The sequence below is a fragment of the Scyliorhinus canicula genome, chromosome 12, assembly GCF_902713615.1.
Source record: "Scyliorhinus canicula chromosome 12, sScyCan1.1, whole genome shotgun sequence".
NCBI classification, from domain to species: Eukaryota; Metazoa; Chordata; class Chondrichthyes; order Carcharhiniformes; family Scyliorhinidae; genus Scyliorhinus; species Scyliorhinus canicula.
In genome coordinates, this window is record NC_052157.1 from 164,925,008 (window position 1) to 164,944,449 (window position 19,442).

General features: G+C 50.1%; 1 protein-coding gene across 1 annotated transcript in view; it reads left to right on the forward strand.

Moving 5' to 3' along the window:
* Positions 1-19,442, forward strand: part of LOC119974367 (integrin alpha-E-like) — a 406,093-nt gene that overhangs the window by 163,584 nt on the left and 223,067 nt on the right. The window contains 1 exon segment of the mRNA XM_038813139.1: positions 15,848-16,001. Coding sequence (XP_038669067.1) covers positions 15,848-16,001 — 154 coding nt within the window.

Here is a 19,442-nt window from a genome sequence, read left to right on the forward strand (position 1 = left end):
CAAAGGGACAACATTAGCAATTCTACAGTCCTCTGGGACCTCACCCGTGCTCAAGGATGCTGCAAAGATATCTGTTAAGGCCCCAGCTATTTTGTCCCTCACTTCCCTCAGTAACCTGGGATAGATCCCATCCAGTCCTGGGGACTTGTCCACCTTATTGTCTTTTAGAATACCTAAAATTTCCCCCTTCCATATGACAACTTGACCTAGAGTATTTAAACATCCATCCCTAGCCTCAACATCCGTCTTGTCCCTCTCCTTTGTGAATACCGATGCAAAGTACTCATTAAGAATCTCACCCATTTCCTCTGAGTCCACGCATAAATTCCCTCTTTTGTCTTTGAGTGGGCCAATCCTTTCTCTAGTTACCCTCTTGCTCCTTACATACGAATAAAAGGCTTTGGGATTTTCCTTAACCGTGTTAGCCAAAGATATTTCATGACCCCTTTTAGCCCTCTTTATTGCGCGTTTGAGATTCGTCCTACTTTCCCGATATTCCTCCAAAGCTTCAACAGTTTTGAGTTGCCTCAATCTTATGAATGCTTCCTTTTTCATCTTAGCTAGTCTCACAATTTCACCCGTCATCCATGGTTCCCTAATCTTGCCATTTCTATCTCTCATTTTCACAGGAGCATGTCTGTCCTGCACTCTAATCAACCTTTCCTTAAAAGACTCCCACATTTCAAATGTGGATTTACCCTTAAACAGCTGCTCTCAATCCACATTCCCTAGCTCCTGCCGAATTTTGTTATACTCTGCCTTTCCCCAATTTAGTACTCTTCCTTTAGGACCACTCTTGTCCTTGTCCATGAGTATTCTAAAACTTACGGAATTGTGATCGCTATTCCCAAAGTAATCACCGACTGAAACATCAACCACCTGGCCGGGATCATTCCCCAATACCAGGTCCAGTATGGCCCCTTCTCGAGTTGGACTATTTACATACTGCTCTATAAAACTCTCCTGGATGCTCCTTACAAACTCTGCTCCATCTACGCCTCCAACACTACACGAATCCCATTCAATGTTGGGGAAGTTAAAATCTCCCATCACAACCACCCTATTGCTCTGACATTTTTCTATAATCTGTCTGCATATTTGTACCTCTACTTCATGCTCGCTTTTGGGAGGCCTGTAGTAAAGTCCCAACAATGTTACTGCACCCTTCCTATTTCTTAGCTTCACCCATATTGCCTCAGTGCTCGAATCCTCCATCGTGCCCTCCTTAATCACAGCTGTGATATCATCTCTGACGAGTAATGCAACTCCTCCCCACCTTCTACCTCCCTCTCTATCCCTCCTGAAGCATCTATACCCTGGGATATTCAGTTGCCAGTCCTGCCCTTCCCTCAACCAAGTCTCAGTAATACCAATAACATCATATTCCCAGGTACTGATCCAAGCCCTAAGTTCATCTGCCTTACCTGCTACACTTCTCGCATTAAAACAAATGCACCTCAGACCACCTTTGCGTTCATCAACTCTTCCCTGTCTATTCTTCCCCTTAGTCACATTGAGTTTATTATCTCGTACCTTACTGGTGTTAGTTGCTGCTTCTTTACTGACCTCTAACTTCCTAATCTGGTTCCCATCCCCCTGCCACATTAGTTTAAAACCTGCCCAACAGTGTTAGCAAAAGCACCCCCTAGGACATTGGTTCCAGTCCAGCCCAGGTGTAGACCATCCAGTTTGTAATGGTCCCACCGCCCCCAGAACAGATTCCAATGTCCCAAAAATCTGAACCCCTCCCTCCTGCACCATCTCTCAAGCCACGTATTCATACTGACTATTCTTGAATTTCTACTCTGACTGTCCCGTGGCACTGGTAGCAATCCTGAGATTACTACCTTTGAGGTCCTAATTTTTATCTTATCTCCTAACTCCCTAAATTCTGATTGCAGGACCTCATCCTTTTTTTTACCTATATCGTTGGTGCCTATATGCACCACGACAACTGACTGTTCACCCTCCCCCTTCAGTATGTCCTGCAACCGATCGGAGACATCCCTGACCCGAGCACCCAGGAGGCAACATACCATTCGGGAGTCTCGTTTTCGACCACAGAAACACCTGTCTACTCCCCTTACAATTGAATCCCCTATGACTATAGCCCTGCCAGTCTTTTTCCCGCCCTTCTGTGCAGCAGAGCCAGCCACGGTGCCATGAGCCTGGCTACTACTGCCTTCCCCTGGTGAGTCATCTCCCCCAACAGTATCCAAAACGGTATACCTGTTTTGGAGGGAGATGACCGCAGGGGACACCTGCACTGCCTTCCTGCTCTTTCTCTGCCTTTTGGTCACACATTCCCTGTCTCCCTCACCAATCCTAATCTGCGGTGTGACCAACTCACTGAACGTGCTATCCACAACCTCAGCATCGCGGATGCTCCAAAGTGAATCCATCCGCAGCTCCAGAGCCGTCATGTGGTTGAACAGGCGCTGCAGCTGGACACACTTCGCGCACATGAAGGAGTCAGGGGCATCGGCCGCGTCCCTGAACTCCCACATTGAGCACGAGGAGCATAACACGGGTCTGGGATCTCCTGCCATTTGTAGCCTTTACCTTAACTGACTACAAACTATACTATCAAATAATTAGTAAGTGAAAGGAAAAAACACTTTACTTACCAATCACAATACTCAACAACACAGGAAGAGTTAAATTTCTCCCAGCTGCTGCTAATTGGAGCACTTTCCTTACCAGCCAATCAGGTCACTGCTTTGCTGTGATGTCACCTTTCCAGGTGAGTTTTTAAAGTTTTAAAGAGGTAAACTTACCTTCCCAACGACCCCTGGCCACTGTTCTCGCCGAGAATCTGAAGTTCGCTGCTCCTTATCAACAGTCTTTTTTTTTTGGTTAGAGGAGGAGTGCGGGTGGGAGACACTACACGGGTCGTGTCTCGGGTTTAGCCGTTGCCCAAATATATCAGTTCACTCATCTTCCCAGAGTGCAGTTCGGCCGCTCCAGTTCAGTTCCTCCCACACACTGCAACTGCAAACAGCCCCCTGGTTACTGCTCTCGCTGAAAAAAAGAAAGCACACTCCGCACTCCTGACATTTTTTTTCTTTGGACCCACGGCGAAGGATCACTGAAATGACTACACAATGACATCAATAAGTTCCATCCCACCATCTCTGCTGGTTTCTGCTAGTTTAGCACACTGGGCTAAATTGCTGGCTTTGAAAGCAGACCAAGGCAGGCCAGCAGCACGGTTCAATTCCCGTACCAGCCTCCCCAAACAGACGCCGGAATGTGGCGACTAGGGGCTTTTCACAGTAACTTCATTTGAAGCCTACTTGTGACAATAAGCGATTTTTGTTTTTTTCATTTTTTCATTGTCTGGCATCTTTGAATTTGTCTATATATATGTTTCTGGAACATACCTCTTCATTCACCTGAGGAAGGAGCAGTGCTCCGAAAGCGAGTGTTTGAAACAAACATGTTGGACTTTAACCTTTTGGTCACTTGTGATGCCAGTCCATACGGAATCGGGGCTGTGTTATCCGACCTTATGAATGACAGACAGGAGAGTCCAATAGCCGATGTATCATGGGCTTTTGCCGCTGCAGAATGTGACTCTACTCAGATTGAGAAAGAAGGGCTGGTTGCCTTTGCGGTGAGCAAATTTCTACAGTGTGTGCCTGGGTGTCGGTTCACTATTAAAAAAGACCACAAGCTACTGCTCGGATTGTTTAAAGAGGACAAGACGATTCCGCCAATCGCATCTGCCTGGACACAGCAATGAACTATTGTCAGCGAGGTATGAGTACATGATTGAGCCTCGCCTAGGCATCCAGGTCGCAAATGCGGACGCTCTGAGCCGTCTCCCGTCTCCACAAGGACTGACGAGGTATATTTTATGGATGCCTTGCCGGTCACCGCTGCACAAATACGCAAATTGGACACAGAAGGACCCAGTATTGGCAAAGTTACACCATGTCGTCTTACACGGGGTTCAGCAAGGGAAACTGCCCAAAGAGCTGTGAATTTTTGAGACCTGCAGCAAGAGGTCAGCATGGAGGACAGCTGCAGTGGGGAGCTTGCGTTGTGATCCCAAGTCAGTGCAGACAGGACATACTCCGAGATTTGACCAATGGGGGTATCCAAGAAGAAATGTTAGCCAAGAGCTACGTATGGCAACCAGGCCTGGATGGTAAGATCGAGCAACTGACCCAGCAATGCACCATGTGCCAGGAACATCAGAAACTCCTGTCAGTTGCACCCCTCCACCCACGGGGCAGCACGGCAGCACAGTGGTTAGTACTGTTGCTTCACGGCTCCAGGGTCCCAGGTTCGATTCCCGGCTTGGGTCACTGTCTGTGTGGAGTCTGCACGCTCTCCCCGTGTGTGTGTGGGTTTCCTCTGGGTGCTCCGGTTTCCTCCCACAGTCCAAAAATGTGCAGGTTAGGTGGATTAGCCATGATAAAGTTCCCTTAGTAACCAAAAAGGTTAGGTGGGGTTACTGGGTTACGGGGATAGGGTGGAGGTGTGGGCTTAAGTGGGGTGCTCTTCCAAGGGCCGGTGCAGACTCGATGGGCTGAATGGCCTCCTTCTGCACTTTAAATTCTATGATTCTATGGGAATAGCTGGGCCGGCCTTTTGTGCGCCTGCAAGCAGCTTTTGCCAGATCTTTTCAAGGCTCAATATTCTTGCTGATAGTTGAATCCCAGTCATAGCATCTCTACAGTACAGAAGAAGGCCATTCAGCCCATCGAGTCTGCACTGACCCTCTGAAAGAGCACCCGACTTATGGTCAGGCCCCACACTATCCCTGCAACCCAGTAACCCCAACTAACCTTTTGGACACTAAGGAGCAATTTAACACGGCCAATCCACTTAACCTGCACATCAGGGGGAGGAATAAAATATAAGAATTAAAAAATGAAAAGAGCGAGATGTGTCGTTGTTTCCGATGTTCCAGAAGGGAAGGTCACTGACGGCCTACGATGTACAGACGTCGTTCGTCCTTCCAAGAGCTGACTGACAGCAGATGCTGCAGAAGACTCTGTCTCACTAGGGAGACAGTGCAACACCTGTGCCACGTCCTCGCAGATGTGGCATCCCGTGGACGAGGAGGACTGTAAAGGTCACCGCAGCCTTAAACCTCTATGCCACTGAGCAGAGACCTGTGTGGGATATCGTAGTCAGCTGTCCATAGGTGCGTTCAGGAGGTGACGGATGTTCTGTATGCTCAGGCATCAGACTATATCAACTCTGTGCTCAACCAGGCCCACCAGTATGCCCAGGCTGCAGGATTCTCCGCCATCGCTGGAATATCCCAGGTCCAGGGGACGATCGAAGGCACTCATGTTGCTCCATGAGCACCGGGACGTCAAGGAGTGCCCGATGCTAACAGGCAGGGGTTCCACTCCCTGAATATTCAGATTGTGTGCGACCATGGCCTCAGAGCCATGCACGGTAGCGGCATGACAGCTACATTCTGGAGCACTCGGAGATCCCCATGGTGACAGGTTGGCTCATGGGGACAAAATACCCTCGAAGACATGGCTCATGATGCCAGTGGAGAGGCTTGAGACCGAGGTGTAGATCTGTTATAATGAGGCCCATGTTGCCACCTGTGCTGTCATTGAGCAGTGAATCAGGCTGCTCAAAATGCGGTTCTGATGTCTTGACCGCTCTGGTGATGCCCTGCAGTACACGCCCCAGAGAGTCTCCTGCTTTGTGGTGGTCTGTTGTGCCCTCTCCAATCTGACACAGCAGCGGGGCTACATGCTGGAGGACGAGGCAGACCAGGAAGAGCGGGATGATGAGTCTGAGGAGGAACCGGAAGATGGAGGACAGATTGCTGCGAGGGTTCAACACAGACCCCTGCAGAACACCACTAGTCACTGGCTGCCATCCTGAAAAAGACCACTTTATCCCCACTCTCTGCCTTCTGCCAGCCAGCCAATCCTCTATCCATTCCAGGATCTTACCTTTAACATTATGGGTTCTTATCATATATAGCAACATCCTGTATGGCACCTTGTCAAAGGACTTCTGGAAATTCAAATAGATCACGTCCACTGGATCTCCGTTGTGTACCTTCTTCTTTGCCTCCTCAAAGAATTCTAACAGATTTGTCAGGCATGACCTCCACTTGACGCTGCTTGATTGAATTATTCCTATTTTACCATGCACTTCCAAGTACTCAGCAATTTCATCCTTAATAATGGACTTTAAAAGCTTGCTAACGACCAAAGTCAGGCTAACCAGCCTATAATTTCCCGTCTTCTGCCTCCCTCCCTTCTTAAACAGGCGTGTTACATTAGCCATTTTCCCGTCCACTGAGACCTTCCCTGCCTCCAGTGATTCCTGAAAGATCACCACCAATGCCTCCACTATCTCCTTCAGAACCCTGAGGTGTAGTCCATCCAGTCCAGGTGACTTATCCACCTTCAGACTTTTCAGTTTCCCCAGAACCTTCTCCTTAGTGATGGCAACTGCACTCACCTCTGCCCCCTGACTCTCTTGAAGCTCTGGTAGGCCACTGGTATCTCCCACCGTAAAGACTGATGCAAAGTACCTATTCAGTTCCTCTGTCATTTATTTGTTCCCTATTACTACTTCTCTAGCCTCATTTTCCAGTGGTCCAATGACCATTCTTGCCTCTCTCTTACCTTTCATATATCGAAAAAAAACTCTTGCAATCTTCTTTATATTTCTAGCTAGCTTACAAGATGCCTTGGGCGTGCTTCTCCGCACCCCACGCCGGGTGGGAGAATAGCGGGAGGGCCTCCCGACATTTTTCACGCCCTCCCGCTATTCTCCCCCCACCCCCACGCCCGACCCACGCCACGAATCGCCGCCCACCGTTTTTTACGGCACTCTTTTCCCTCCGCCGCCCCGCAAGATAAAGCCACCACGTCTTGCGGGGCAGCTGAGGGAAAAGACGCCAACTGCGCATGCGCGGGTTGGTGTTGTCCAACCTGCGCATTCGCGGCCGCCGTCATCGGCCGCGTCAGCCGGCGTGACGCTTGAAGTGCGGCCTTGACGACCGTCGTCAAGGCCACGCCGCCGTAATGCACGGGACCGCGCTCCTAGCCCCGCCCGGGGGGGGAGAATCGGCCCCGGAAGTGGTCGTGAAGGCTGCCGTGGGTCACGGCCTGTCCCACGGCAGCCTTTACGATCCTCCGCATTTGCGGAGAATCTCGCCCCTTGTCTTTCCCTTTGCATGTTTCCTTCTCCTTGGGATGAATTTCTGTCGTGCCTCCCGAATAATCATCCAAAGCTCCTGCCATTGCTGTTCCACTGTCTTCCCTGTTAGGTTCCCCTTCCAATCAACTCTGGCCAGTAGTTCCCTTTATTTAATTGTAATACCGTTACATCTCATTCCAACTTCTCCCTCTCAAACTGCAGGGTAAATTCTATCATATTGTGGTCATTGCTCCCTAAGGGTTCCTTCACCTTAAGTTCTCTAATCAAGTCTGCCTCATTACACATCACCAAATCCAGAATTGCCTGTTCCCTGGTAGGCTGTCACAAGCTGCTCCAACAAACATATCATAGACATTCCACAATTCCTTTTCTTGGGATCCACTACCGCCCTGATTTTCCCAGTCCACCTGCACATTGAAGTCCCCCATGATTATTGTAATATTGCCTTTCTTATGTCTTTCCTATCTCCTAATTTATTTTATGCCCCACATCCTGACTCCTGGACCTGGAAACAACTCCCATCAGGGTCTTTTTCCTTTGTGATTTCTCAACTCTATCCACACAGATTCTATGCCTTCCAACCCTATATCATTTCTTACTATTGATTTAATTTAATTTTATACCCAGCCCCTCTGTCCTTATGCCTATCCTTTCAATAGGATACATATCAAAGGCCTCCTACCAGGGATATGACATGGAACCCCTAACACCCTTCTAAGTTCTGCACTATAGTCGAAATAGCTGCCATTGCCATCACCACTTTCCCCACCCAACATTGGCCTTTGTCGATATTGGAGAAAGTTTCTCCCTTCTCATCCAGGTGGAAAATTTCACCCATCAAAAGCCTTCTGAAAATCCATGTGTACAACATTTCCTGCACTTTGGTGATCAAATTCATTGTTGCTGTTTGTCATTTTTATAAATGACCTAGAGGAGGGCGCAGAAGGATGGGTGAGTAAATTTGCAGACGACACTAAAGTCGGTGGAGTTGTAGACAGTGCGGAAGGATGTTGCAGGTTACAGAGTGACATAGATAAGCTGCAGAGCTGGGCTGAGAGGTGGCAAATGGAGTTTAATGTGGAGAAGTGTGAGGTGATTCACTTTGGAAAGAATAACAGGAATGCGGAATATTTGGCTAATGGTAAAATTCTTAGCAGTGTGGATGAGCAGAGGGATCTCGGTGTCCATGTACATAGATCCCTGAAAGTTGCCACCCAGGTTGATAGGGTTGTGAAGAAGGCCTATGGTGTGTTGGCCTTTATTGGTAGAGGGATTGAGTTCCGGAGCCATGAGGTCATGTTGCAGTTGTACAAAACTCTAGTACGGCCGCATTTGGAGTATTGCGTACAGTTCTGGTCGCCTCATTATAGGAAGGACGTGGAAACTTTGGAACGGGTGCAGAGGAGATTTACCAGGATGTTGCCTGGTATGGAGGGAAAATCTTATGAGGAAAGGCTGATGGACTTGAGGTTGTTTTCGTTAGAGAGAAGAAGGTTAAGAGGTGACTTAATAGAGGCATACAAAATGATCAGAGGGTTAGATAGGGTGGACAGTGAGAGCCTTCTCCCGCAGATGGAGGTGGCTAGCACGAGGGGACATAGCCTTAAATTGAGGGGTAATAGATATAGGACAGACGTCAGAGGTGGGTTTTTTACGCAAAGGGTGGTGAGGCCGTGGAATGCCCTACCTGTAACAGTAGTGAACTCGCCAACATTGAGATCATTTAAAAGTTTATTGGGTAAGCATATGGATGATAATAGCATAGTGTAGGTTAGATGGCCTTTAGTTTTTGACTTCCCATGTCGGTGCAACATCGTGGGCCGAAGGGCCTGTACTGTGCTGTATCGTTCTATGTTCTATGTTCTATGGTCAACTTCCTTGGGAAGTTTATTCCCAACTTTGCATCACACACCACGGCTCTCTGCCATCTTGCTAAAAAAACTACCGACTTCCAGTGGCTCCCCGCTCATGAGCAAGAGTGGCGCGAGCTCAGGGTGAAACTCACCAAGGCCCCGGTGCTGGCGTTTTTCGACCCCGCCAAGGAGACGAAGATATCCACTGACGCAAGCCAGGCTGGCATTGGGGCAGTACTCCTCCTCCTGGGCCCCAGTCGCATATGCCTCTAGAGCCATGACGCCGACTGAGCAACGATACGCTCAGATTGTAAAAGAATGCCTGGCCCTCCTCACAGGGATTGACAAATTCCATGATTACGTGTATGGACTCCCCAAATTCACGGTCGAGACGGACCACAGGCCATTGGTTCACATCATCCAAAAAGACCTCAACGGTATGACGCCACGGCTACAACGTATCCTCCTCAAAGACCTCAAATTCTGTGCCTCCAATTTTCCGGCCACTGATGAAAGGATCGTGCAAATTTGTCAGGAGACGGCCAGGGATCCTTTACTCCAGTGGGTCATGCAACATCTCACGGATGTTTGGCAAAAGGGGCAGTGCCCTAGTTTTATAATGTAAAGGACGATCTAGCGGTAGTGGACGGCATACTAATGAAGCTGGACAGAATTGTGATCCCACAGAGCATGCGAGAGCTGGTCCTTGGCCAAATCCATGAGGGTCACCTGGGGGTCGAAAAGTGTCGCCGTCGAGCCCGAGAGGCAGTATATTGACCAGGCATCAGCCAAGATATCGCCAACATGGTCCTCAATTACCCAACGTGTCAAAGGTTCCAGCCAGCTCAGCCTAAAGAGACTCTACAGCCGCATGAAATGGTGACCTCCCCATGGTCCAGAGTTGGTGTTGACCTTTTTCATGCCAAGGGCCGAGACTATGACCTCCTAGAGGACTACTTTTCCAACTACCCCGAGCTGGTCAAACTGACTGACCTCACCTCAGCAACAGTAATCAAGGCATGCGAGGAGACTTTTGCCCGGCATGGCATCCCACTCATAGTTATGACTGACAACGGCCCCTGCTTCTTCAGCCAGGAGTGGACAGATTTTACCCGGCTGTACAATTTTAGGCACGTCACATCAAGCCCCCCCTACCCCCAGTTGAATGGGAAGGCTGAAAAAGGGGTCCACATCGTTAAAAGTCTGTTGTGCAAAGCTGCTGACTCGGGTTCGGATTTCAACCTGGTGCTGTTAGCCTACAGGGCGACTCCTTTGTCCGCTGGCCTGTCTCCAGCGCAGCTCCTAATGAACCGCACACTGCGAACGACGGTGCCGTCTATCCACATTCCAGACCTTGACAACTTCCCGGTCCTACAGAGGATGCAACATTCTTGGGCCCAATGCAAGTCGGCGCACAACGCCCATGCCACAGATCTCCCTGCTCTGGTCCCTGCTGACCGAGTTCATGTTCAGCTACCTGACGGTGGCTGGTCTGCCACAGCTGTGGTGGTTAAGCAAGTGGCCCCGAGATTGTTCCTCGTTCGCATGCCTGATGGCTCCTTTCTTCGGCGTAATAGGCGGGCACTGCGGCGACTTACACGCCCGCCACCTAACCGTGATGTTCCGCCTCGCACGCTGGTTCCTCAGGATGTGCCCTTCCACGAGGCCACCGATCTGCCAGTTATTCTACCGACCTCTACATTGGAGGCAGTTCCGCCCGTTCAAGTGCAGGCGGCCCCTGACCCACCCTTGGGGCGGTCAACCAGAATCTGTCACCCGCCACAGAGACTGAATTTATAGACTGAATGTTGCATTACCTTGTTATCTCATCGTTTACACATCTGTACATATTGTTTCTTTCTCATGTGTTATCTGCCCTCTATCTGCACTAGACACCTTCGCATGTAGATACGGGTGCTGAATGTATAAATGCTGTTAATTCACTAGTATACTGTATTACGTTATACTATGTTATTAACCCTGTGGGCTCCACCTATGGGCCATTGTGTGGCTTCACCCACAGGGGGAAATGTTGGCGCATGTACGGGCTCCGCCCATGGCTCCGCCCTTCAGAGGAAGTATAAGAGCAGCAGACCTGCGGGACTGCCTTCAGTATTGTACCAGCCCCAGGCAGGCAAAGTTGCAAGTTGATTAAAACCACTGTTTACTTCGACACGAGTCTTCGAGCGAATTGATGGTCGTATCAATACGTTAGCATATTTTGTATATAGTCAGGCTCCTGTACACACACACTCACTATTTATTGACCTGAACACATTGTTTTAAAAGAAAAAGGGGGGGGGGGGAGATGTCATAATATACTCACAGGTATATGATGGTGCAAAGACAGGCAGTGATTGACACACAGGATGACCAGTGAACACACAGAACACAGCAGCCAATCACCAGACAGGACACGGCCAACTATAAAGCCAGAGGGCACTAGTTTTCCCGCTCTCTCGGGATGCAGCCTCTGAGACAGTCAGAGCTTGTGAGCAGCAACTAGAACAAACACCATGTGGTAGTAAGATAGTCTGGTCAGGTTAGCCTCAGGTCTCCAGTCAAGTCAGCATAGTGTCAACCCACAGTTAAAGTATGTATGATAGTTAAGAGTTCAATAAAATCGAGTTGCATTTCTCCAAGTGTTGGAAGCCTGTCTCTCTCACTGCTGCAGTAAACACAGTCCTCGCAGACCCAGCTTACCCAACACATCAATAATCATTTTCATACGCCTTCTCTAATGCCCTCATCTATATCACAGTAACTTCATACTTGTGACAATAAAATATTATTATTATCTTTCTCACAGTCTTGAGCTCTGTGGAAAAAAGATGATTGTCCGGATTTTCACCCCAGAGATGGGCAGTGGGAATTGGGAAATTTCTTGGCTGCAGTACAAGAAAGTGCCTGCATGGGTGAGATTTTAGTTCAGGGGGTTGCGGGGTGGGGCGGGGAGGAGGGGGGGGGGGGGGGGGGGGGGGGGGGCGAGTACAGGGGATGTATGTGAGCTGGAGCCGGGTCTTAACCCCCCCCAAGAAACTGTTTGGAGTCAGCCACAGTCAGCTGAGTGTTGAGGCAGGCTGATTTAAAGGACTGTGTCTGATTTGCATGGGTAGAGCTGAGAAAAACTAAGGGGCAAGAAAGGGTTGTATATCGACTCCCAAACTGTAGTGGTGATGTTGGGAATGGCATTGAGGTCATCCTCGATTGGGTATTGTGCAATACGAAAGGAATAATTGGCAATCAAGTTGTGCAAAGTCATCTACTTTGATAGTAAAAACAAGAAGGCAGATCTTTATCTGAATGACTATACATTGACAGAGGGGAGTGTGAACGAGACCTGGGTGCTCTCGGACCCCAGTCGTTGAAGGTAATGGCATGTTGGCCTTCATAGTGAAGGGATTCGAGTACAGGAGCGGTGTGTTTTGCTGAAATTATACAGGGCCTTGGTGAAACCGTACCTGGAATATTGTGTGTAGTTTTGGTCTCTTAATCTGAGGCAGGATGTTCTTGCTCTGGGGGGAGTGCAGCAAAGGTTTACCAGACTGATTCCTTGGATGACGGGACTGACATATGAGGAATTACTGAGTCGGTTAAGATAGTTCAGAAGAATGAGGGGGGATTTCATAGAAACTTATAAAATTCTAACAGGACTGGACAGGGTAGACGCAGGAAGGATGTTCCCGATGGTGGGTGGTTTCCAGAACCAGGGGTCACAGTTTAAGGATACAAAGAACAAAGAAAATTACAGCACAGGAACAGGCCCTTCGGCCCTCCCAGCCTGCGCCGATCCAGATCCTTTATCTAAACCTGTCTCCTATTTTCCAAGGTCTACTTCCCTCTGTTCCCGCCCATTCATATACCTGTCTAGATGCTTCTTAAATGATGCTATCGTGCCCGCCTCTACCACCTCGCTGGTAAAGCGTTCCAGGCACCCACCACCCTCTGCGTAAAAAACTCCCCAGCATGTAACCACTCCCCCAGCATATAGTCACTCCCCCAGCGTGTAACCACTCCCCTAGCGTGTAACCACTCCCCCAGCATATAGTCACTCCCCCAGCGTGTAACCACTCCCCTAGCGTGTAACCACTCCCCCAGCGTGTAACTACTCTTCCAGCGTGTAACCACTCCCCAGCATGTAACCACTCTCCCAGCGTGTAACCACTCTCTCAGCGTGTAACGACTCCCCCAGCGTGTAACCACTCCCCCAGCGTGTAACCACTCTCCCAGCGTGTAACCACTCCCCAGCATGTAACCACTCTCCCAGCGTGTAACCACTCTCTCAGCGTGTAGCCACTCTCCCAGCGTGTAACCACTCCCCCAGCGTGTAACCACTCCCCCAGCGTGTAACCACTCCCCCAGCGTGTAGCGACTCTCCCAGCGTGTAACCACTCCCCCAGCATGTAGCCACTCCCCCAGCGTGTAACCACTCCCCCAGCATGTAACCACTCCCTCAGCGTGTAACCACTCCCCTAGCATGTAGCCACTCCCCCAGCATGTAGCCACTCCCCCAGCATGTAGCCACTCCCCCAGCATGTAGTCACTCCCCCAGCATGTAACCACTCCCCTCGCATGTAACCACTCCCCCAGCGTGTAACCACTCCCCCAGCGTGTAACCACTCCCCCAGCATGTAACCACTCCCCCAGCGTGTAACCACTCCCCCAGTGTGTAACCACTCCCCCAGCGTGTAACCACTCCCCCAGTGTGTAACCACTCCCCCAGCATGTAACCACTCTCCCAGCGTGTAACCACTCCCCCAGCATGTAACCACTCCCCCAGCGTGTAACCACTCCCCCAGCGTGTAGCCACTCCCCCAGCATGTAACGACTCCCCCAGCGTGTAACAAATCCCCCAGCGTGTAACCACTCCCCCAGCATGTAACGACTCCCCCAGCGTGTAACGACTCCCCCAGCGTGTAACCACTCTTCCAGCATGTAGCCACTCTCCCAGCGTGTAACCACTCCCCCAGCGTGTAACCACTCCCCCAGTGTGTAACCACTCCCCCAGCGTGTAACCACTCCCTCAGTGTGTAACCACTCCCCCAGCGTGTAGCCACTCCCCCAGCGTGTAGCCACTCCCCCAGCGTGTAGCCACTCCCCCAGCATGTAGCCACTCCCCCAGCATGTAGCCAATCTCCCAGCATGTAGCCACTCCCCCAGCATGTAGCCACTCTCCCAGCGTGTAGCCACTCCCCCAGCATGTAGCCACTATCCCAGCGTGTAACCACTCTCCCAGCATGTAGCCACTCCCCCAGTGTGTAACCACTCCCCCAGCGTGTAACCACTCTCCCAGCGTGTAACCACTCCCCCAGCGTGTAACTACTCCCACAGCGTGTAACTACTCCCCCAGCGTGTAACCACTCCCCCAGCATGTAGCCACTCCCCCAGCATGCAGCCACTCTCCCAGCCTGTAACTACTCCCCCAGCGTGTAACCACTCCCCCAGCGTGTAACCACTCCCCCAGCATGTAACCACTCCCCCAGCATGTAGCCACTCCCCCAGCATGTAGCCACTCCCCCAGCATGTAGCCACTCCCCCAGCATGTAGCCACTCCCCAGCGTGTAACCACTCCCCCAGCGTGTAACTACTCCCCCAGCGTGTAACTACTCTCCCAGCGTGTAACCACTCCCCCAGCATGTAACCACTCCCACAGCGTGTAACCACTCCCTCAGCGTGTAACCACTCCCCCAGCGTGTAACCACTCCCTCAGTGTGTAACTACTCCCCCAGCGTGTAACTACTCCCCCAGCGTGTAGCCACTCCCCCAGCGTCCAGCCACTCCCCCAGCATGTAGCCACTCCCCCAGCGTGTAACCACTCCCCCAGCGTGTAACCACTCCCCCAGCATGTAACCACTCCCTCAGCGTGTAACCACTCCCTCAGCGTGTAACCACTCCCTCAGCGTGTAACCACTCCCCTAGCATGTAACCACTCCCCCAGCGTGTAACCACTCCCTCAGCGTGTAACTACTCTCCCAGCGTGTAACCACTCTCTCAGCGTGTAACCACTCCCCCAGCGTGTAACCACTCCCCCAGCGTGTAACCACTCTCTCAGCGTGTAACCACTCCCCCAGCATGTAGCCACTCTCCCAGCGTGTAACCACTCCCCCAGCGTGTAACCACTCCCCCAGCGTGTAACCACTCCCCCAGCATGTAACCACTCCCCCAGCGTGTAACCACTCCCCCAGCGTGTAATCACTCTCCCAGCGTGTAACCACTCCCCCAGCATGTAGCCACTCTCCCAGCGTGTAACCACTCTCCCAGCGTGTAACCACTCCCTCAGCATATAACCACTCCCCCAGCGTGTAACCACTCCCCCAGCGTGTAACTACTCTCCAAGCATGTAACCACTCTCTCAGCGTGTAACCACTCCCCCAGCGTGTAACTACTCTCCCAGCGTGTAACCAGTCCCTCAGCGTGTAACCACTCCCCCAGCATGTAGCCACTCCCTCAGCGTGTAACGACTCCCCCAGCATGTAGCCACTCTCCTAGCGTATAACCACTCCCCCAGCGTGTAACCACTCCCCCAGCGTGTAACAACTCCCCCAGCATGTAGCCACTCCCCCAGTGTGTAGCCACTCCCTCAGCATGTAACCACTCCCCCAGCGTGTAACCACTCCCCCAGCGTGTAACCACTCCCCCAGCATGTAGCCACTCTCCCAGCGTATAACCACTCCCCCAGCGTGTAACTACTCCCCCAGCGTGTAACCACTCCCCCAGCGTGTAACCACTCCCCCAGCGTGTAACTACTCCCCCAGCGTGTAACTACTCCCCCAGCGTCTATGATTTTCTGAAGGTGCCTCTCAGCTGCTGTTTTAACATTTTGTGTATATTCGCAGTGACAACATCTTCAATGAAACACAAGGCTCCAACAAAAATGCCAAACGGTTTATCATTGTGGTAACTGATGGAGATATATTCAGGGATAAGCTAAATCTATCGGATGTAGTCAACTCAAAAGAAATGGTGAATGTGACACGGATAGCTGTTGGGGTAAGTTTATTAATGGTGTTGGCTCATTACTTGTCAGAGATTTGTCTGTCCAGGACAGTTTCCTGTGCTGTGAAAACCTCCATCAGTTGGGCAGGTTGACATCTCCACCTGCAAGAGATGATGGCAATATAGAACAACAACAACAAAGAAAAGCACAGCACAGGAACAGGACCTTCGGCCCACCAAGCCCGTGCCGACTATACTGCCCGACTAAACTACAATCTTCTACACTTCCTGGGTCCGTATCCCTCTATTCCCATCCTATTCATGTATTTGTCAAGATGCCCCTTAAATCTCACTATCGTCCCTGCTTCCACCACCTCCTCTGGCAGCCGTTTCCAGGCACCCACTACCCTCTGTGTAAAAAGCTTGCCTCGTACATCTACTCTAAACCTTGCCCCTCGCACTTTAAACCTATGCCCCCTAGTAATTGACCCCTCTACTCTGGGAAAAAGCCTCTGACTATCCACTCTGTCTATGCTCCTCATAATTTTGTAGACTTCTATCAGGTCGCCCCTCAACCTCCGTCGTTCCAGTGAGAACAAACCGAGTTTATTCAACCGTTCCTCATAGCTACTGCCCTCATACCAGGCAACATCCTGGTAAATCTCTTCTGCACCCTCTCTAAAGCCTCCACATCCTTCTGGTAGTTTGGCGACCAGAATTGAACACGATACTCCAAGTGAGGCCTAACTAAAGTTCGATACATCTGCAACATGACTTGCCAATTCTTATACTCAATGCCCCGGCCAATGAAGGCAAGTATGTCGTATGCCTCCTTGACTACCTTCTCCACCTGTGTTGCCCCTTTCAGTGACCTGTGGACCTGTACACATAGATCTCTCTGACTTTCAATACTCTTTCGAGTTCTACCATTCACTGTATATTCCCTACCAGCATTAGACCTTCCAAAATGCATTACCTCACATTTGTCCGGATTAAACTCCATCTGCCATCTCTCCGCCCAAGTCGCCAAATGATCTAAATCCTGCTGTATCCTCTGACAGTTCTCATTGCTATCCTCAATTCCACCAACCTTTGTGTCTTCTGCAAATTTACTAATCAGACCAGTTACATTTTCCTCCAAATCATTTATATATACTACGAACAGCAAAGGTCCCAGCACTGATCCCTGCGGAACACCACTCGTCACAGACCTCCAATTAGAAAAGCACCCTTCCATTGCTACTGTCTGCCTTCTATGACCTAGCCAGTTCTGTATCCACCTTGCCAGCTCACCCCTGATCCTGTGTGACTTCACCTTTTGTACCAGCCTACCATGAGGGATCTTGTCAAAGGCCTTACTGAAGTCCATATAGACAACATCCACTGCCCTACCTGCATCAATCATCTTTGTGGACTCTTTGAAAAGTGAGACACGACCTCCCCTTCACAAAACCATGCTGCCTCTCACTAATACGTCTATTTGCTTCCAAATGGGAGTAGATCCTGTCTCAAAGAATTCTCTCCAGTAATCTCCCTACCACAGACATAAGGCTCACCGGCCTGTAGTTCCCTGGATTATCCTTGCTACGTTTCTTAAACAACCGAACAACATTGGCCATTCTCCAGTCCTCTGGGACATCACCTGAATACAGTGAGGATCCAAAGATTTTTGTCAAGGCCTCAGCAATTTCCTCTCCAGCCTCCTTCAGTATTCTGGGGTAGATCCCATCAGGCCCTGGGGACTTATCTACCTTAATATTTTTCAAGACGCCCAACACCCCGTCTTTTTGGATCTCAGTGTGACCCAGGCTATCTACACACCCTTCTCCAGACTCAACATCCACCAATTCCTTCTTTTTGGTGAATACTAATGCAAAGTATTCATTTAGTACGTCGCCCATTTCCTCTGATTCCACACATAGATTCCCTTGCCTATCCTTCAGTGGGCCAACCCTTTCCCTGGCTACCCTCTTGCTTTTTATGTACGTGTAAAAAGCCTTGGGATTTTCCTTAACCCTATTTGCCAATGACTTTTCGTGACCCCTTCTAGCCCTCCTGACTCCTTGCTTAAGTTCCTTGCTACTTTCCTTATATTCCACACAGGCTTCGTTTGTTCCTAGCCTTATAGCCCTGGCAAATGCCTCCTTTTTCTTTTTGACGAGGCCTACAATATCTCTCGTTATCCAAGGTTCCTGAAATGTGCCGTATTTATCCTTCTTCCGCACAGGAACATGCCGGTCCTGAATTCCTTTCAACTGACACTTGAAAGCCTCCCACATGGGGCTGGTTTAGCTCACTCAGCTAAATCGCTGGCTTTTAAAGCAGACCAAGCAGGCCAGCAGCACGGTTCGATTCCCCTACCAGCCTCCCCGGCCAGGTGCCGGAATGTGGCGACTAGGGGCTTTTCACAGTAACTTCATTGAAGCCTACTCGTGACAATAAGCGATTTTCATTTCATTTTCATTTCACATGTCAGATGTTGATTTACCCTCAAACATCCGCCCCCAATCTAGGTTCTTCAGTTCCTGCCTAATATTGTTATAATTAGCCTTCCCCCAATTTAGCACATTCACCCTGGGACCACTCTTATCCTTGTCCACCAGTGCTTTAAAACTTACTGAATTGTGGTCACTGTTCCCGAAATGCTCCCCTACTGAAACTTCTACCACCTGGTCGGGCTCATTCTCCAATACCAGGTCCAGTACAGCCCCTTCCATAGTTGGACTGTCTACATATTGTTTTAAGAAGCCCTCCTGGATGCTCCTTACAAACTCTGCCCGTCTAAGCCCCTAGCACTAAGTGAGTCCCAGTCAATATTGGGGAAGTTGAAGTCTCCCATCAGAACAACCCTGTTGTTTTTACTCTTTTCCAAAATCTGTCTACCTATCTGCTCCTCTATCTCCCGCTGGCTGTTGGGAGGCCTGTAGTAAACCCCCAACATTGTGTCTGCACCCTTCTTATTCCTGATCTCTACCCATATGGCCTCGCTGCCTTCTGAGGTGTCCTCCCGCAGTACAGCTGTGATATTCTCCCGAACCAGTAGCGCAACTCCGCCACGCTTTTTATATCCCCATCTGTCCCACCTGAAACATCTAAATCCTGGAACGTTTAGCTGCCAATCCTGTCCTTCCCTCAACCAGGTCTCTGTAATGGCAACAACATCATAGTTCCAAGAACTAATCCAAGCTCTAAGTTCATCTGCCTTACCTGTAATACTTCTTCCATTAAAACATATGCACTTCAGGCCACCAGGCCCGCTGTGTTCAGCAACATCTCCTTGTCTGCTCTGCCTCAGAGCCTTACTGTCTCTATTCCCTAGTTCTCCCTCAGTGCTTTCTTTCACCTTCTGACCTATTGCTCCAGTACCCATCCCCCTGCCATACTAGTTTAAACCCTCCCGTGTGACACTAGCAAATCTTGCGGCCAGGATATTTATGCCTCTCCAGTTTAGATGCAACCTGTCCTTCTTATACAGGTCACATCTGCCCCGGAAGA